This window comes from Lygodium microphyllum, chromosome 15 (assembly GCF_053477565.2).
Source record: "Lygodium microphyllum isolate KBCC chromosome 15, Lygodium_microphyllum_v1.1.10, whole genome shotgun sequence".
Lineage (NCBI taxonomy): Eukaryota > Viridiplantae > Streptophyta > Polypodiopsida > Schizaeales > Lygodiaceae > Lygodium > Lygodium microphyllum.
In genome coordinates, this window is record NC_141149.1 from 59,351,530 (window position 1) to 59,372,426 (window position 20,897).

A 20,897-nucleotide genomic window follows, 5' to 3' on the forward strand; every position below is an offset into this window, starting at 1 on the left:
GTAGCAGATCCATTCTGCCGGCCTTTGTTTGCTGATTCAGTACTCGATGGTCTCGTCGTCAAAGAGATGTCAGAAAAATTCTCCACAAACCCAGTCAAAGTGTCTGATGAAGCCTCAACGGCAGTTGACTGAGGACACTGATTGGCCTCATTGAATTGTTGTTTCTGATAGCCTAGATCTGAAGGTAAAGAAGAATGCCATTGCAATCGCTGTCGCTGTGGCTGTTGGTGTCTCCCCCATTAGCTACAGAGTCGTACCCTTCGTTCACCTCAAGACGTTGAACTGTGTCAGCGTGTGAGCATATCGAATTGAAATTCCCCATACTACAAGAGGAACGGATCAACATAGAAGGAAAAGGCCTCCTTCATCACTCTTCGTAGATCTTCCCCTCCAAAAGCCTCCTTTTCAAAAATAGCCCAAAAGCTTCTCCTTTTTCCCCTCAAAGCACGGCTCTCCTTTTCCCTCCTTCTTTAGCCTTTTAAAATCCCCTCTTTAGCCTTCGTAGCTCTATTTTCCAATTACCGGGATCCGCCTTGTTTGTGATTCCCTTTTTCAAGTTAAACCACATTCCAAGCTACATGGGTAAGGTCATCATCGTTATTCTCGCAGCATAGATACGATACTTGACTCGGAAAATCTATGTCATCGCATGATTCATGCATTCGACATGATGAAGCAAAAGATCACTATAGAATTATAATGTGGCCTTTCAAAAGTTGTGCATATCCTGTGATTAGGACATTCCATGTGTCTAGATCTCGATAAGGAAACATATCAAACACTGCTTGTGCCTCTGCCAGCCAGCCACATTTAGCATACATATCAATTAATGCAATGCCCACATCCACATTTGTCTTCAATAGCCCTATCTTATCAATCTCAGCATGTATTTCTTGGCCCTTGTTTATAGCTCCAGCCATGCCACAAGCTTTTAAGGTGCAGACAATTGTGATATTATCCAAAGAGATATCCTCCTCATGCATTTGTTTGAATAACTGTAATGTCTTGTCTCCTTGATCCTGTTCAACTTAGACTGAAAGCAATCCTTCATACTCGCTACTATACTCATACGCAGAAAAATATGTACAAAGTACCAAATCCCATGCACAACTTTTGGGTGGTTTACACACCTCGAATGCGCAGCAATACGACAACGTGACATGGAATTGATTAGAAACCCTATTTGGAGCTCATTCAAAATCCTTCGAATATGGCTTACTGATTGAATTTTTTAGGCTTGACATGAAAAGTAGTACCTCACTTGCAACTCATTTGAATTATATGGAAAGCTTGTTGACACAACTTGCAAGAATCAACTTGAAGATGGATGAAGACATTTGCATCGAAGTGCTTCTTAAGAGTCTTTCACTTGAGTTTGATAATGTGTCTACCACATTAATCAACATGCCAAAGCCAAAGCTTGTGGATATCAAAGCCTCTCTCTTGGAAGAGGAAAACAAGATCAAGAGCAAGGGAGAAACAAGCATCCAAAGAGGAGACCAACAACTCCTCTATGTGAAAGGAAAGAAGAGCATAGTCTATGACTTGTAAGAAAACTTGGCATATTGAGAAATTTTGCTATGCCAAGGAAATTTCTCAAAGAGTATATCTTGCTACAGTCAAAGAAGATAAAGACAACAATGAAGAAGAAGAAGAATAAGAACCCCAAGAACAAAAGGATAGGACTCACTGGTCCCTCTTTTGTAGCTCATTTGCTGATAGACTTTTTTAAGTTTAAAATGTGGACTTGCCTAATGTTCCCACCATAAGCTCATATACTCCTCATGTAACCTTTGCACACTACGGCCTCTACACACTTAGTGAGGCCTTGTGATAGCCTCTAACTTTGTATGGTTGGTTCTTTCCATGTCTACACTTAGCAAGGTTCTACTCATGACAGCCTCCATATACTCAATGTCTTTCTTGGTTTTGATTGAGGAAGGGTGTTGAGAAATGTGCAATCACATCCACCATAGCCTCTGTGTAAGGAACAAACAAGGCAAAGAAACACATTGCAAATAAAGCCTTAGACTAGGTCATGTATGCATGGTTTATTAAAACCATAGTTGGTGAATACCATGGTCACTTTCCACCTTTCTCCACCTACCAATACCACCTACTATAAGCCTATAAAAGGCGCTAATCTTCACATTCATTCCATCAGTCATACTCATCAGTTGTACTTGCATTATGCTTGGATAATATCAGTTGTTATTCTTTGTCAATGTTTATGTCTCATTATGATTGTCTATTTTCTCATCAATGATCCTCTTTAGCATGCATCCTCAATATTTTAACACTTGTATCCTCATTAAGTCCATTGTTCACTCTCTCTTATCAACTAGTGGAATACATAGAAAATACTTTGATGGAAAATCCCAATCCTCTACTAGATGAAGGCCCCTCATACCCACATCTCTCTCATGACTCTTCCATTTTTTGCTCTTATGCTCTCAACTCATCCATCCCAACATGTTCTAGGTCTCTCGGTCACTCTCAATACTACAATGTTTGTCATCCCTATCATGATCTCCTCTTACATCCTGAAATAGAGGACTCTACCTCAATTGGAACAACAATTAAAGAAGGGGATGCCCTTCATACCTTACATCATGAGGCCCAATAAGGCATTGCCCTTTAGTGGCAAGAATATGGCAAAACCTTGTCACTCTTTCATTTAACAATGTGGATACACCTACTATTCCTCATAAACTCTTATTGGATATTTCTACCAACCTTCAAGGTCACTGCCTCATTAAGTGCATTGCTTCCACTTCTCTTACATCTCTATGTTCCTTACATTTGTCACTCAACATCTAGTCTTTATCTAACTTTGCTTCAATCTCAAGATCACATCTTGGTCCTTATCTCACACTCTCTCTATGGGCTCAATATCCTCATATTCTTATGGTCACACATACACTCCACTTCAACTATGTGCCACAATCTTTTGGCCAAATGCAATCACACATACTCTTGGCTTCCTGCTACACATTTGGAATTCTCACAATGTTTCCACATTCACATCAAAATCCTATCTCCTTGAGTTTCTCATTTTCACATCACTATTTCTCAATGTGCAATCCTAAATCCCTACATATAATGTTATTCTACCATCACATTCCATCCACACTATATTTCTTTACATCCCATCAATCCCAATCTATCAAATCATCATTTATTTCTATCCTATCCCATCCTTCGTTCCTCTTGCAATCATCTTGCTCTAATTGTATACCCAAATCTCAATCATTATTCTACGTTACATGGCAAAAACCTCATCAACAATCACAAGTACTCTCTCTTCCAATTTTCTCTTAGTATCATCATGAAATAGACTATCTCTTACCTTACCCAAATCATCATCTACTTATTGTATCTTTCTCAAATTGGCCAATTATTTTGGCCTTCCAAAGGAGGGGAAAAGAATGGATAAAGTTCAAAGAAATACTTTTGCATATTTGCACAAGAAACTAATTTCTATGGATAAAAGAGAACACTGACACTAAGTATGCTATTATTGAAGATGTGATACTCAACTCTTGGAGTACTCTCAAAGACAATATGCTTAAAACTCCTCATCATTCACTAGCTATTCATTCCAAAAGATCAAGTCACAAGAACCTTATCAATCTCTATCTTACTATGGTATCTAGTGCCATTGGGATCATATTTCCATCTATAAACATGCTCTCTGACACCACTATTTTACTCCACAACTATCAAGTTCCAATTGAAATATATAATCTATTTATATGATGAGATCATCTCTTATCAAGTCTATCATGAAGCAAACTATGACTATAACTTCTTCATCAAGGTATCCATCAACCAAAGCCCAAAGAACTTCATCATCAACTTACATCCCTTAAATCATTGCAAGCAAAGATTGATGCATATCTTTTGCAACAACAAGGACAAGGTCTCATGCTATAGTGATCATTGTAATCTTACTTCTCTTGTAGCCAAAATGATTGGTAGAAAGTCTTTGTACTGCAAAAGAAAATCATATTAACTTTTGAGAAGGGAGGAAGAATGTTAGAACATATTGTTAACCTTTTCTAGAGAGGGGGAATGTTACAATATTAGAATGTACTCATATGAACATGTACTATAAAGACAATATCTAGATATTTAGGAGAACTAGATAAGATGGATCTAGAATATGTGGAGGATACTTCACTAAGATAACCTACCATATCCACACTTTATTGTATATATATATGTGTCCTCTCACCTATTCCAAAGTGTAAGTGTGTAAGCAAGTGTGCATTACAAGTATGTGGTTCATTCTCCATCTCATTGTCTCATTATCTATCTCTCTCTCTTTCTCTCACCATCACTTTCACTACAGTCGGTGGTTGCCTTCTAGTTGGGAAAAACTTTGCAGGTGGCCATGTACCAAAAAGAAGTTAGCGAGCTAAAGGCAAAGCTCAGTACCAATAAAGAAAAGGAGAAAACCTAGAGATAACAGCTCGAAGACAAGAACCAGAAGCTGGTTGCGCTACAACACTAATACAAACTCTTAATAATGAAGCATGAGGACCTAGAAGCTTAGCTGAAGAGAGTCCAACTAGGCATGGAGGAGCTTGTTGCAAAAGAAGAAAAAAGAGAGAAGGAACTGGAGGAGCATCATTGAGAGGTTGAAGAATTGATAGTCAGGGTGTTCCTAGAGATAGATGGGCAAGAGAGGCTGGAGAGAGAAATCAAAAACTTGGAAAAGAAGAAGGAGGTGATCACTCTCACAAGTGGAAATAACAGGACTCGAAAATAATAGCCTTAACATAGAGGCATGGAGAGAGCTCTGGGGAGATAACAAAGAGGGCAGAAGAGTGGGCAACTCACAATGAAGGGAGGGTGAAAACCCTCACATGCCATCTAGCTCAAGGGGAGAAAGACAAAGTACTCACTGAAGGAAAAGCAGAGGCCTCACCTAGGTGGGCTTCCAAATGCAACAACATGCCTTCGTGAATACCTTATTGGAAAAGAAGCTAGGAATGGCACATAGGGCCCTGAGAGCAGGCCTACGGATGCCACAACCTATGGGAATTTGCCTTAGCCTAGAAGAGCAGCGTCACTATCTTCTATCGGCAAGCTTAACCCCACCAGAAGTGGACACACTTGGATTCACCAAAGGGGCTCAGCAAGAGCCAAGGCACAAGGACGAGGCAGACATAAACTTTGAAATGGGACTGCATGAGGAAGAGCTTATCCCACCGCCTCCTTCCCCTCAATGTGATGAGCAGTGACAAGCAGATACCTCCACAGAAAGTAAGGTGGCGCTAAGAGAAAGGAGGAAAAAATGGTGCAGGAAACAAGATGAAGATGGAATGCCAGAGGAGTAATGGCACCACCGGCACCTATCCCACCAGGACAAATCCCCAACAAGCTTCCATGACGACATTGTGATTTGGGAGAGGTAAGAAATGGCCAAGAACCCCTTCGATTTTAACTTTCAATTCCCCACCACCCTACGTAGAGTTTTGCCCATTAAGGTGGTGGATGAGGTGATTAATATTGAAGGTAGTCTCAAGGAGAAGTGATTGAAGGAGAGAGAGTAGAACCCCACACTATGGGGAATTGAAGATGCGAAATTTTAGCAAAACAAAGTTTTTGAGGTACCAAGGTATGTACCTAGTTACAAAAGCAACCTACATGGAGAAGGAGGATGTGCGACGTCAACATGGACACTTGGATGGCCTTTTGCAACACTCAACCCTTCAAGCGGAATGACCCAACCTTCATGCCATAACCTCGAAGGGTGGAAGTGGATTTTGAATCTAGTGTCCATGGCCGCTATGACTTCCTAATAATCTATAATCCGCATTGTACTACATATAAAGATGCCCTTCTTTTCACATTAGAAAGTTTGTATGATACAGTGGTCCACTTCATTAACTAATTCTCTTCATGCCCTAACCTCACCTTTATTACCACCTATAATTAACTTAGATTGCTTAGGATACTCCTTAGGCAAGACCCCACTCTATAGGAGTGTGACCTCCTAGCCCTCCATTTTGCGCCCTCCATTTTGATCCTAATGCTATAGATAGTTGTGCGATGGCTTGACTAATGATGTGAGCTACTCTACTACCTTCATTTTTCTTAGCTCTTCTCAAGGATATGAATGATAGCCACTTCACCTGTTGCAATCATCCATTCCTCTCCACCACTGCCCTTCAAGTCCACCTAGACCTCAAGGGGTATCTCCAAAGCTGCCAATTCCTTAACAAATCTATTAAGCCCTCTTCTTTGCCTCACTCCAATGATGAAGACTAACTTCTGTCATGACTATGTAACTTTTAAAAAAATAAGGAAAAAAAAAGAAAAAATTTAAGAAACAAACAAACAAACAAAAGGCAAGAAAGTATAAAACAAAAAGAAAACAAAGAGAATGGAAATGAAAAGAGAAATCACATGAAGAAACAACGAGCTGCACATAGACCACAGTCACTACACCTAGGGGTTCTCAAGTGAGGCACGTCCAATGGCCTTGGTTGGTTGGCTCCGTGTCTACCCCTAGCCCTTTTTTATCCCCCACTACACATGCTTAGGGTGCCTCTAGCAGGACATACCTAGGGGGGAGGTAATACTCACCTACAGTTGGACATGTCTCACTCAGCTACAACCATTGCATGCACGAGGTCCTCAAGTGTGGGAAAGCACCCAGGCCTACACAGCTCCCTATTCCACCAACACAAGCACGATGCACTACACAGTGAGGTAGACACTCCCCCTAGGTAGAGCATGTCTCCCCTTTTTAGGTACTCCCAGCTACTACAACCACCAACATTAGCGGCCCCACCAACAACCATGCTAGTAGGATACTACCCTAGTTATTAGAACTACTTGATTTATCTTCTCCTTGGTACAAATACATGGAATAATGAAAAAATATATCCCATTCATGTTTTCCTCTGCATTCACAACAAAGTTGTCCCCAATAGACAAGGCATCATTCAATGCATTTAAGAGCCTTGAATATGCTAGAAGACCAGTATCCTCCTCATCACAAGAGCTATTGTCTTCCTATCCATCATCAAAAAGGGGTTCAATGGTGTGATACTCCCAATTTTGCACAATTAGCTTGTTTTTGCATCCTCTATAATGCCCATCCATACATTGGTCACAAAAGCATGATAGGATAGTGCTCAATATCTTATAGAATTTCTATTGGTAGATGAATATGCATTTAATGAATACATGGAATGGAACTTGGATTTGTGCCTGATATGAGCTTGTAATCCCACTGATTTTCTCTATCCACATCACCTACCTTGACCTCCTAGAAAACACAGTCCATATCATTGTTCAAAAACCTTGCCGTCAAGAAATTAATATAATTTGAAGCATGTTTTAGCACAAAGCCACTTTGTTTCACCTATTCATGTGTCAACCCTTGCTTTGTAATAGCACTTGCACTGTCATGCTCTCCCTTTCTGTGTACTAAGAATGGATAACTCAACATCTCTAGACTAGTCATAGCAAAGTATCTTGCAATAAAATAGAATGAACACTTTGCCTTGAATTATGCTACACGACCATTGGACCACATCCAATGATGTTTCAACTTGTTCCCTTGAACCTTCAACCACTTGTCATGCAAAGGAAACAATGCTAGAAAAACAATGTATCATGTGTTTTTTCATGAGAGATATAGAAGTGATAAATCTTTTTCACATCTTCATTATAACGAATATAACTTGTATGTACCAATATTGTGACCTAGTCACACTACCATTGCATAGGTTGCATTTCATTTTGTTTTCTGCAACATCAATCACTAAGGCTAATACTGCATCAAGAAAGCTTACTAGGCAATCTTCAAATTTTTGACTTTGCTACCTATAGATGAGGTTATACATAACGAAGCCTCTTGTCTTTTCTTTCAAAAGGGACATGAATCCTAGACACCCCATTTATTGCATTAAGAGATATTTCCTCTTCTTCTTCTTACCACCCTCGTTAGGTCCACTTTATATGTCTTGAAACACCTTAATTGATAGCAAGGGCAAGGCATTGCTAATCTCCATTGGGCACAAGCCAATTTTAGTGCCACATTGAGAACAAATCCCAAAAATGCATTTTCTATCATGAAATGCAAACCCTTCGATTTTAGGGCAAAGTAAAGACTCTAGAGAGATGTGACCCCACTACAAATAAATTACCCCTATTGTATAAGTAGAATGCTCTATACTCTTGGTGCATAGAGAGCACACACATGCATCCTTTGGTACATGAAATTAAAAGCATCCTTCAAAAACATCATTTAGACATGATCAATGAAACAACATGTATACATGTCTTTCTATTGTCTTACAAAGTATGGCTTCAAGCCCTCGAAACATCTCAAAGATATCCAAACATACAAATAGGTTCCCTTAAATCTCTAGAAAATCTTTGCTTGCATGCCATAATGCGAAAAAATAAAATTTCTAGGAAATAAGTAGTGGTTATCGCTAGATTTCTTGAGAAGAAAGCTATCAATATGATTGGATTTACTACAAATGGACTAAAAAGTAGGCGAGCAATGGAAGGAACAAGTTTTGAGACAACTACTCTCAAATATAGAAAAGTGCTTTTGGAACTAGAAAAGTGCCATAATATGTTAAAGACTTTTTTCAAATATAGAAAAATACTTTTGGATGTAAGCAATGCTTTCAAAACTAAAAAAGAATGTGAGAAAAAAGAAAATTTCTTTTTTGGCATAGACAATTGCATGCAATAATAGAAAGATGCTATCAAAAATACTTTTGAAAATAGCAAAGTGCTTTCCAAAATAGAAAATTAATGTCATCAATACAAAAGAGTGTTTTCCAAAATAGAAACAAGATTACCAAAATACAAAAGTGCTTTTGAAACACAAACATATTTTTTAGTATTAAAAAAGTGCTTTCCAAACACAAAAGTGATTTCTAAATTACAAAAGTGCTTTCAAAATAGCAAAGTATTTTTGGAAATGGAAAAATAATTTTTGATATACACAACTGCTTTCTAATCTGGATAAGTGGTTTTTGCAATAGACAAATATTTTTTAAATATAGAAGTGCTTTTTGAAATAGAAAAGTGCTATATTTAGAATAGAAACATGCTTCCATAAGGAAAAAAATGTGATTTATGCATACTAAGTACTTTTTTTCCTATATAACATCTTCGCATTACACACCACAAATTGTTTATTGATAAAACAAGTGCTCTTCTAGATGCGTTTGATATGACAAGATATGAAAAAACTATTCTCAAAAGAAAAAATTGTGCTTTCCAAAAAAGAGAAATTGTTTAAGCACAGGAAAGTGTTGCTTGAATGAGAGAAATCACTATTTATGCAAGATTAAATGCTTTTATACACTACAAAAATGTTTTGAATCATAATAAGGACCAAGCAATAGAAAATGATATACTAGTAATGCAAATGAATAAATATGAAAAAGTGATTTCTAAAAATGATAAACTATAGTACGACGAAGGAAAAAACTACTTTGAACATTGAAAGGGTTTTTTGGATTAAGTCGAAGGAGAACATCACTAGAAACAATCTAATATTTGAACTTGAATTATGTGCTTCCTAATATAGATTGGTGTTAGTATTACTATGTGCATCTATATAGTGATGCTAATACCTATGGATATACTAACAATATTATTGATAGAAATAGCAATGGCATATTGCGAAAAAAAAGCACCAAACATAGAGTAAGGTAGTTTTTCTTTGTGGAATGAGCATGAAGAAAGAAAGAGAGAGAGAGAGAGAGAGAGAGAGAGAGAGAGTGTGTGTGTGTGTGTGTGTGTGTGTGGGATGGAGATAGAAATGGATAGAGGGAGAGAGTAATGGAGATAAGGAGAGAGAAATAGAGAGAGAAAGAGGGAGAGAGAGAGAGAGGGAGAGGGAGAGGGAGAGTGGGAGAGAGGTAGAGAGGGAAAGGGATAGAGGGGGAGGGATACTAGATTCTTATAGTTTTTTTATAGCACATGGGAGATAAACGTGAAAATTTAACGAGGGAAACAATGCTATGTTTTTTTACCATTTAAAACTTGTTTGCAAAAGAAAGTTAGTCATGGCAAATATACATCTTGCTATGCAACCAATGTTTTTAAATAATTAGTATAGGCCTCATAGGATCTTCATAGAATGACTATGGCTTTTTTGGACTTTGCCATGATGAAGATGCCACTCTTGCCTTGATGGTCAGAGCTTTTACAAATGCATCAAGACCTTGTTCTGAAGATTGGCCCTTGGAAGTTGCTACTCTTGCTAATTTTTTTATAGCTTGATCTCTTTGTGTAAGTTCTTTCCCTTCCTCCCCAATCATAATAGACCTTATTAATATGTCCACTTCATCCCTTGGCACAATAGGTTTGTCTTTTGTTTTGAATTCAATACCAACCCTCCACACATCGACTACATATCTAGCATTCATGTTTTGCTCTACAAATCCACTTCGCCAAGCAAGGATGGGCACACCTGCACTCAAACTTTCTATTAGAGAATTCCACCCACAATGACTTAGAAAACCACCAACACTAGGATGAGAAATAACCAAGAGTTGAGGTGACCATGACACGATAAGTCCTCTTCCTTGAATCCTTCCTTTAAAGGTTTGTAGCATTGAAAGAGTGGCATGATCCTCCAGATCAGATCTAAGCACCCAAAGAAAGGGTTGTTGACTAGACTCAATACCCATGGCTATCTCCTCAACTTGTCGTGATGACATGTGAACAACGCTACCAAAGCAGATATATAAGACCGACCTTGGCTTTTTCATGTTGAGCCATTCAACACATTGTTGGTCTTCTTCCCATAGGCTAGTCCCAAAAGAGAAAGGAGTAGTGGGATTATCCATGACGAATGAAGGAGGAAGCAAAGGACCAATAGTAGAGTCCCACGTGCTATTAAAACACTATAAGCATCTAGTTGCTATACATGGATGTCCCCCTAGGTAGAGCATGTCTCCCCTTTTTAGGTACTCCCAGCTACTACAACCACCAACATTAGCGGCCCCACCAACAACCATGCTAGTAGGACACTATCCTAGTTATTAGAACTACTTGAGTTATCTTCTCCTTGGTACAAATACATGGAATAATGAAAAAATATACCCCATTTATGTTTTCCTCTGCATTCACAACAAAGTTGTCCCCAATAGACAAGGCATCACTCAATGCATTTAAGAGCCTTATGCGTAGTAGAGTCCTACGTCATAGATGTATTGGCTGAAGCAATTAATGGACCTTCACATGAAGGAGGGGACATCCATGTATAGCAACTAGATGCTTATAGTGTTTTAATAGCACGTGGGACATAAAAATCAAAATTTAACAAGGAAAAGAATGCTACAAATTTTAAAACATGTAAAACTTGTTTACAAGAAATCTAGTCATGGCAAATGTACAAATTGCTATGACAATAATGTTTTTTATGAATTGATATAGATCTCATAAGATCCTAAGAGAATGTCTATGGCTTTTTTGAACATTGCCATGATGAAGATGCCACTCTTGCTCTGATGGTCATAGCTTCTACAAATGCATTAAGACCTTGTTCTGAAGATTGGCCCTTGGAAATTGCTACCCTTGCTAGCTTTTTTATAGCTTGAGCTCTTTCTCTAAGTTCTTTCCCTTCCTCCCCAATCATAATGGACCTAATCAATATGTCCACTTCATCCCTTGGCACGATAGGTTTGTCTTTTATTTTGAATTCAATACCAACTCTCCACACATCGACTACATATCTAGCATTCATGTTTTGTTCTGCAAATCCACCTGGCCAAGCAAGGATGGGCACACCTGCACTCAAACTTTCCATTATAGAATTCCACCCACAATGAGTTAGAAAACCACCAACACTAGGATGAGAAATAACCAAGAGTTGAGGTGACCATGACACGATAAGTCCTCTTCCTTGAGTCCTTCCTTTAAAGGTTTGTAGCATTGAAAGAGTGGCATGATCAACATTAGATCTAAGCACCCAAAGAAAGGGTTGTTGACTAGACTCAATACCCATGGCTATCTCCTCAACTTGTTGTAATGACATGTGAACAATGCTACCAAAGGAGATATATAAGACCGACCTTGGCTTTTGCATGTTGAGCCATTCAACACATTGTTGGTCTTCTTCCCATAGGCTAGTCCCAAAAGAGAAAGGAGTAGTGGGATTATCCATGAAGAATGAAGGAGGAAGCAAAGGACCAATAGTAATGAACGAATTCACAAATCTCTCACGAAACAAATCTATACCCTCCTTCTCCAACTCATATATATTGTTCCCTAAGTTCCATTCTGCTTGTCTTCTTGGTCTTTCCTTAAATTGTGCCTCAATCCAATCAAACAAGTCAAAGGTAGATGTTCCATTATATGATTGCAAGAATGAGGGAAGGTCATTAGCAAGTAACTTTGAAAACTTTAAACCTGGAATGCATGTCACAATTTTGGATCCTCGCTCATGATCACCTGTATGTTAGGATGAATGTAAGGATAGTTCAATTACATAATCATCATTATTCATTCATACAAAAGAAGTATTAGTTATAAGATCAAGTTGTTTTTAGTTTAGATATAATTGAGTTGCAAAATACGAAGAGAAAAACTTTTGATAGTAAATCAATCTTTGCTTATTAACTTAATCTTGGATCACTAAGTGGCTATTAGGATCCAATACTCAATTGCTTGAACAATTCTAAAAACATATATTGCTAACATAGTGCAGTACACAACATGACTATAGGATGGAGGCTTCTGTTATTCTATGAATTGATGTAGCATTTAAAGGTAGAGAGTACAAGCATTGGTTCAGGAAATGTAAATGTTAAAATTGAAAGACTCTTCCTACTAAATCAATGTGGTTCAAGAGGAAGACGCTCCAATAAAAAAGGAGGGTATTGTAAATGAAACTCCATATATTAGCCATTATTATATGTAAAAAGTTATCCATTAGAAAGCTTCACACCTTCTACTTTGAATTCCAAATGACATTGTAGAAAATTTGTAATTTACTTTACATTAAAACTGAGCTTTTCGAGAATACCCACAAGTGTTTGACTATTTCTATTGAACTAAGGTATTAGCTTGTAAGTGGTTTTTGACATTTTCCCTTGTAGAAAAAAGGGTTATTTTCCCTTGTTTTTCCCTAGAGTGTTCAACATCACAAGCTTTTTGCAAGGGACAGGATACCTAGTTAGGTGTGGTTGGAGGTAGGGGTGTGAGCTGAGAACACCTTGCTGCCACTTGCACCTACGTAGGTATGGGGTTCCCTATCTTGGAGAATAGGTTGTTGAAGGTCACAATGTGGGGATTATAGTGGGAACTTGTCTAAAACCCAAAGGTTCCTTCTTGAGGATGTAGTGTCTCGAATGTGTAGCGTGCAGTCATGGTAAAAACGAAGAGATGAGCATATAAACGCACCTAGAGGGAAGGGTATGATACCGTCGGAGATGAGCTGGGGCATCGAGCAGTAAGCGAGGTTGGCGTGGACCGGTGTGGTCCACAGGGCGGCGCGTGGCAGGCCCACGTCTTCCGCCACGTCCTGGACCCACGCAGCGAGGCAGTCGGCAATAATGCAGGTGACGTGGCGCTCCTGCATGAGCCGCGTCAGCAGTTCCTGCAGGGGCCGCCGCATGCGCGTCTCGACGGCCTCGCCGAACTCCAGCACGTTGCCATTGAGGCGGGGATGGTCAGCTGGCAGGCCGTCCGGGAGAGTCTCGAAGCGGAGGTGGCGCCAGGTCAGCAGGTGGCGGTGGGAGGCGCCGTTGCGGAGGATGTGGAGGTGGTTGTAGTGGGTGTTGACGAAGGTGACATGGACGCCGCGCTCCAGCAGGCGCTTGGCCAGCTCCATCATGGGATTCACGTGGCCCTGGGCCGGGAAGGGGAACATGACGGCGTGGACTGGAGGGGGAGCTGGCGCCATCTTATTTACGATACTTATAATCAGTCAGAGAGACGGAGAGAGAGAGAGAGAGAGAGAGAGAGAGAGAGAGAGAGAAGCAGTTCTGGCTTGCTTACAGTCCCTTGTTCAGAGAGAGAGAGAGAGAGAGAGATTGATTGCTTCTAGCTTGCATACATTCCCTTGTTCTCTCAGAGAGAGAGAGAGAGAGACAGCTTGATTCGTTCTGGCTTGCTCGCATTCCCTTGTTCTGAGAGAGAGAGAGAGAGAGAGAGAGAGAGCGATTGCTGTGTTCTGGGTTGCTTGATCATAAGTATACGAGAGAGCCTTTAATTAGGAGGCCATGACAGACTTGACTGATCATCCCGCTTCCAGAATCGTAAGGGTAAGATCCGTTGTAACTTGTCGTCAAGGAAGTCGATGGGGCGCGTTGAAAAACGGAGCCTGTGACGTTCATCATGAATAAAATAAAATACAATGAAGAATCATGTCGATGTCGAGTCGTATTTTCTAGCGAAGAATTGATCACAACACTAACAATACGTTTATTAATCCAAGCAGCACGTGTCCAGCACCATGCTTCGACACTTTATACGTCGAATCCCGTCGGAAGTCCAATCAAACTCCAAAGTACATCAAATACATAAACAATGGCCATTGGCCTTCTTAACATTGAAATTTGGAGGCAAAGGCTCCATGTCGTGATCATGAGATAAGAGAAGTTGACAATTTTGTGATCATGAGATAAAAGAGTTGACAATTTTTATCGTTTGGGCTTGTGCATCTCGATCAATAAAATGTATTGGGATGAATGTATAATCAATGATCATGTGGCGGGGGCTTTTATATCATCATATCATGCTATACATGTGCAAGATATTTTTCAAGTTTGTAGGTTGAACCCTTAGATCAAGGAAAGACCCAATATTTGGCTTGGATATCATTTCACTAACATGTCACATAGTGAAGCACATTGTATCATTATTTGCACACAATATATTTGTCAAGTTTCTAGCTTGAACTATTAGATCAAAGAAAGACCCAATATTTGGCTTGGATATCATTTCACTAACATGTCACATAGTGAAGCACATTGTATAATTATTTACACACAATATATTTGTCAAGTTTCTAGCTTGAACTATTAGATCAAAGAAATACCCAATATTTGGCTTGGATATCATTTCACTAACATGTCACATCGTGAAGCACATTGTATCATTATTTACACGCAATATGTCTCTGTTTGAGTGAGTCAAGTATTCTCCTATCACTGAATAAGTGGTGCATGTATATTTCACATTGACCATGCAAATAATGATACATTTTATTAATGTTCATTAAATTCAAGATCCTACTTGTAGCAATGTGCTCTTTGGGAAATGAGCTTCAAGAATATTAAATTACTATTGCCTTTAGGATTAAGTTTTAAAACTTGAATTAAAAAGGATACTTCCTACATCGTGCAATGAAAAACACCAATATAAGAATACATTATGTCTAGAAAAACAAATAATCTATGTAAAGAGATAGTGTTAAGTAGTGCCATTGAGTTTGAGAATTCCAAATGAGAATGATGGTTCAAAACACCTTAAAATAGAAATAATCTCCAAATATTAATAATTGTAAGTAGCTCCCATTATAAATTATATTAAGAAACTCCTTAGATCAAGGGAAATTGAAACACAACATGGCACAACAAAAGGATAAGAAAAACTTCCTAGTGTACCAAACAAATACAATTGTTGCACGAAAGCTTTGTCCACCCATGTGTTCCAAGGAGCTTTGATGGTACCTTAGTAGATGTTGGATTGAATGCAATTGTAAATGAGGCTAGGAGGAGAGAGGAGAATGAGCAAAAGAAAGAGAAAGAGAGGAAGAAGAAGAGAGAGAAAGACTAAAAGAGGAGAGAGAAAGGCAAAAGAGGGAGAAGAAAGAGGAAGGAAGAGATGGAAATTAAAGGAGAAGGTGAAGAGTCGGTTCTTGATTATATGTAGATGCCATAAACTAGGTCTCTTACACCTTTTTATACCCTAGACGGGCATCTAATCTCTAGTTCTTGTGTACCCGCTTGCTACATTCTATCCTAACCCTAAAAGTTTTTGCCTTCAAAAATAAAAGGCAGTTGGGGGGACTTGTTAGAGTGGCTAATGAGAGGGGTTGCAAAGTACTACTCTTATATTCAACATTACAATGAGAAGATTGGATAGGGAAAGGGGGATGTATCCAAGGAGAAATTGGGGCATAAGGCCAGGTATGGCTAATATGCATGCCGTGGGGATGGTCACAAGGGAACAATACCATCAATTCATTTTAATTGAAGGCATGAAGACTATGGACAACATATTGTCCACCATTGACCTATTGAGGTAAATCTATCATAATTTTTTATGGGCCGCTCCAAATGGGATGTGCCACATGTCAAAATGTGTAGAAAGCGCATGGCTATAGTTAACGCAAGTACAAAACTATTCTAAAACTATGTGTAGTGTGAAAGCAATGTGGAGCCAAAATGGGGTATAGCTAATCCTGAGCTCATTGGGTCTCTTGGAGTTGAGGAAACTCTTCCACGATAGTGGCTAGGCACCAAGAGGCTTCTTCTAGGGGCAGGCCTTTCCATTTTATGAGATATTCCTTAATGGATCGAGATCTCAAGTGTTTATCTCATCGCCCAATGATTGCCTCAGATATATTGAATGATGCCTTCTTTATCTATTGAAGGTAGCTCTTCCACATAGTCCATTGAGGTGCCAATGAGGGGCTTTAGCTAGCTAACATAAAATACATTGTGAATCTTGGTGGTGGGTGGAAGCTCTAATCGGTAAGCCAAGTCACCAACTCTCTTGAGGACCCGGTAGAGGCCGTAGAAAAATAGTCGGCCAACTTGTTATTGCTACCCTCCTTGAGAGTGGAGTAATGATATTTAAGTACTTTTAAGAGAACCAACTCTCCCTCTTTGAATTCCAAATGCCTTCTTTTCTCATCAACATAAAGCTTCATGTGATATTATACCTTCTAAAGATTCACTTTGCATTGTTAAAGGAGGGCTTGTATGCACTCTATCTCCTCTTTACTCTAGGGGTTGATCTTATCATTGAGCAAAACTATAGGGAGGGGAACCTTATAATTGTATAGTGCCTCAAAAGGAGAAATCCCAATGTTAGACTAGGTGAAGTTGTTATAAGCAAATTCTGCCAAGTGAAGCCAATATCCCAACTATCTTATACACTACAAGGAGTTGAGCTTATAGCGACGGCGATTAGCGACGGCGGGTAGTGGCGTCGCTATTTACGTCGGTGCAAATACCGACGCAAATAGCGACGGTCCACAGGGAAAAAAAACGGGCCGAAACGAAGCGTGGCTTTATTTCGCGTTTTGTGTTTTGAGAGCGAGAGCGAGGGAAAGAGCGACCGTCGTGAGAGAAGAAGAGGAAGAAGACTTGCCACCGCCACCGTTGTTCGCAAAGGAGAGGAGGAGCCTTCATCGCAAAGAGGATCCGCCCCACACTCGCCATATCTCATCGGTGAGTCTCCCTCTCTCCTTCTTTTGCTTGTTTAAGATTTAAATCACTTTCTCTTTTGCTTGTTTAGGAGACAAAATGAGAGAGAAAGAGAGGGAGAGGGAGAGAGAGAAAGAGAAAAAGAAAGAGAAAGAGAAAGAGAAAGAGAAAGAGAGGGAGAGGGAGAGGGAGAGGGAGAGGGAGAGGGAGAGGGAGGAAATGAGAGAGGGAGAGTTAGAGAAAGAGAGGGAGAGGGAGAGGGAGAGGGAGAGGGAGAGGGAGAGGGAGAGGGAGGGAGGGAGAGAGAGAGAGAGAGGGAGGGAGAAAGAGAAAGAGAAAGAGAGGGAGAGGGAGAGGGAGAGGGAGGGGGAGGAAATGAGAGAGGGAGAGAAAGAGAAAGAGAGGGAGAGGGAGGGAGAGTGCATTCTCTCTCTCCCTCTCTCTTTTGCTTTTGGAGAGTGTTAGGATATATTGTGAGAGGGAGAGGAAATGAGAGAGAAAGAGAGGGAGAGAAAGAGAAAGAGATGTATACTCAAATGGATAGTTTTATGGAGATGTATGTCTACTCAAATGGATAGCTTTTGTCTACTCAAGATGTAGTCCACCTGTGTGTGTATATATTGGAACGATAACATATCCATGATTATGGTAATGATATGCACTTTGCTTTTTTTATGGGTACCATTACATCGACTCCCTAAGAGGGCTAAAAATTAGTCATACACTTTATAAAGTCTATTTAGGAGATTTAAGATGCACGATAATAGACTTATCGATAATGGTATGCAATGTGCTTTGCCATGGGCCACGTACATTGGTGACTCTTTAAGATGGCTTAAAATTGGTCATATCCTTCATAATGTCCAAGTAGGTGATCTAATTGTGATATGCATAATTCCTTGTTTTTGTATTAACTTTATAGGCATAACAAATTAGTAATCATGCCAACTAGTCAATGGAAGGACTAAAAGAAAATGATACCCTAGCTAATGGTCATTATGGTACTTCATCAAAATGAACCCAAAAGTATTGTTATAGAAGAAGAATCCCTTAAATTGAGCATAGGATATTTTCTTCAAATGTTATGACTATGAGTAGAATTGATTGGAACAAATTTTATAACTATAGTTGATAAATTTCATAGATGGCATTAATTTTTATACATGGACCTAGGACAAAAAACCACATTAGTAAGATGCTTTTTGTTGAGACTGATTTATTATTAGACTAAGAGATCCTCAATGATGCTCATAAATTTTGTTGACTAAGATTACTTATACTCAAAGCCCTCTAGTGTAGTTGTATAAGTAATCCTAGTAGAGCCCCTCTAAGATACTCAAAGTACATAACCTAGAGACCATAGCTAGGTATATAAGGTATAATGGCCATACAAGAAGACACCTCAATAATTGACTGATCACCACTAAATCCCAAAGAAGAATCGTGTTCCATCCCCTTCAACTCTATATTCACCTCGTGAAGAACTTCATTAATCATAGCATCCTTGTCACTAATCTTTTTGTTGCAATGATGAAGTAACATATTGATCACTTTTCCTTTTAGCATCTAAGGCATTATCCAATCTTTTAGTCAAGTCCAAACATTTAGTCTTCAACTCATGAACCTTATGAACCAATGCTTTTTTTTTACAATAATGAATAATTATCTACCGGAACAAACAAATCCTTGAGCATGGTATATGGCCGAGATATAACATCAATAAATCTCTCAACTACTATGTCCCATGCATTCTTTACATCAATCGGTAAAGCATTTCTTATATCTTGAAGTTTAGATTTCAACACCGTGGATGCATCAATATCAACCTCAATGTTTTACAAAATTTGCTTCTCAATCTCTTACAGAGGCTAAAACCTCTCAAGCAAGAGCTTATGGTCAACTTGCAACTTGACATACATCTCCATAAAGCTATCCATTTGAGCCTCGTTTTCCCAAATTGTATTACAAGTCATTAAATTGTTTGTTGTAATGTAGATAAGATGGAAAACGAAGAAGGTCTTGTTGTTCAAGATCGTGAGGCATATCTTAATCAGCGTGTCCCATGTCCTTGCCCTCAATGCAAGTTGGCAATTAGACAAAAACGCCGATTGTCTATAGAACATGTACGACGATTTGGCGAGTTTCAATCTGAGATCATTGATCAGGCGATTGCGGATTTTCAGCAAACGGTAATTTGAAGTTAATATCAATCATGCATTGTACTCGCAAGCTAATTGAAAATCATATACAATAAGATTGGGTCTTGCTGGCAAATTTTCTATCCAGGGAGGTGATGTCTCGTCCCAAGGGGGAGTGCACTCTTTGCGGCCAATTAGAAGAGTTCGTGGGCGTGCGATGGATGGAGTGCAGGAGCCAATCCACCACTCGCAAGGCCAATCTATACCGTCAATGCCAGAGGAGACACCTACAATCTTGGAGCCTGAGATGGAGGAAATGATCGATGCATTGATTCCCATGGATGTCGACACTTCTAATCCTCTTAGAGAGGAAGCATCCATACCATTATATGATGGGTGTCGAGTATCTCGGTTGAAGACACTGTTTGCACTCTTAAGTATGCAAGCAAAATACGAGTGGAGCGATATGAGTGTGACCGAATTATTCAGGTACCTTGCACATAGGCTTCATTGATTTTTTTTTTGACATTATTATTACAAATATTTGTGCTTTTTCAAGGTCTTTTATGATTTTTTTTAGGTTATTGAATATCATATATTACCACCTGCAAATACTATACCTGAGTCTCATGATGATGCACCACATGTTTTACAAAAGCTTGGCATAGACTACAATAACATCCATGCATATATCAACGATTGCATACTGTTTTGAGGAGAATACGAGACTATGGAGACATGTCCAAAGTGTGGTGCTCACAGGTATCGACAGGACTTGCAAGGGCAAACCATCCCTCAAAAAGTTCTCAAACACTTTCCGCTCATCCCCCACATAAACCACATGTTTCGTATGTCCGACATGGCAAGATTAACAATGTGACATGTGCAGAATAGGTCCACAGATGGAGTTCAACGAATATCAGTGGATTCGCGTACATGGAGCCACATTGACTCTACCTTCCCAGGCTTTGCACGAGAGCCAAGGAATCTTCAGCTCGGTCTCGCAATGGATGGCGTGAACCCATTCGATCTGCACTCAACTTCTTACAGTGTGTGGCCTATAGTCCTTATCAACTACAACATCTCTCCATGGCTTTCTACAAAGAAAGGACATATCCTTAGCTTGCTCGTCCTAGGCCGCTACAAAGTAAAAAATATGAATGTGTATCTTCATCCATTAGTTGATGAGCTTAAGATTTTGTGGGAGAAGGGGGTCACTATGCAAGACATGAGCAGGCACGATGGTCGGCGGCGGTCAGCCAATATTCGAGCCATTCTCATGTGGATGATGGATGACTTTTCGGGATTGGGAGAGTGCTCAGGTGAGCAGGCCTCCGTTCTCGTTGGTAATATCTATATTTTATCTCATTCAATCAAGTATTCA

At 39.4% G+C, this 20,897-nt stretch overlaps 1 protein-coding gene across 2 annotated transcripts; it reads right to left on the reverse strand.

Annotated features, from left to right (window-relative positions):
* Positions 1-3,695: 3,695 nt before the first annotated feature.
* On the reverse strand, positions 3,696-14,185 carry LOC148024585 (UDP-glycosyltransferase 85A5-like). Of its 2 annotated transcripts, none has more exons than XM_087694209.1 (2): positions 13,399-14,184; positions 3,696-3,993 (listed from the first exon to the last, which is right to left on the reverse strand). In XM_087694209.1, exons 1-2 carry the CDS (start codon positions 13,898-13,900, stop codon positions 3,926-3,928), a joined length of 570 nt encoding a protein of 189 aa, XP_087550335.1. In that variant the 5' UTR covers positions 13,901-14,184; the 3' UTR covers positions 3,696-3,925. The 2 variants fall into 2 exon arrangements, with proteins under 2 accessions (XP_087550335.1, XP_087550334.1); XM_087694208.1 differs by lacking the exon at positions 3,696-3,993 and adding an exon at positions 11,328-12,447 and having other exon boundaries at positions 13,399-14,185.
* Positions 14,186-20,897: the final 6,712 nt, after the last annotated feature.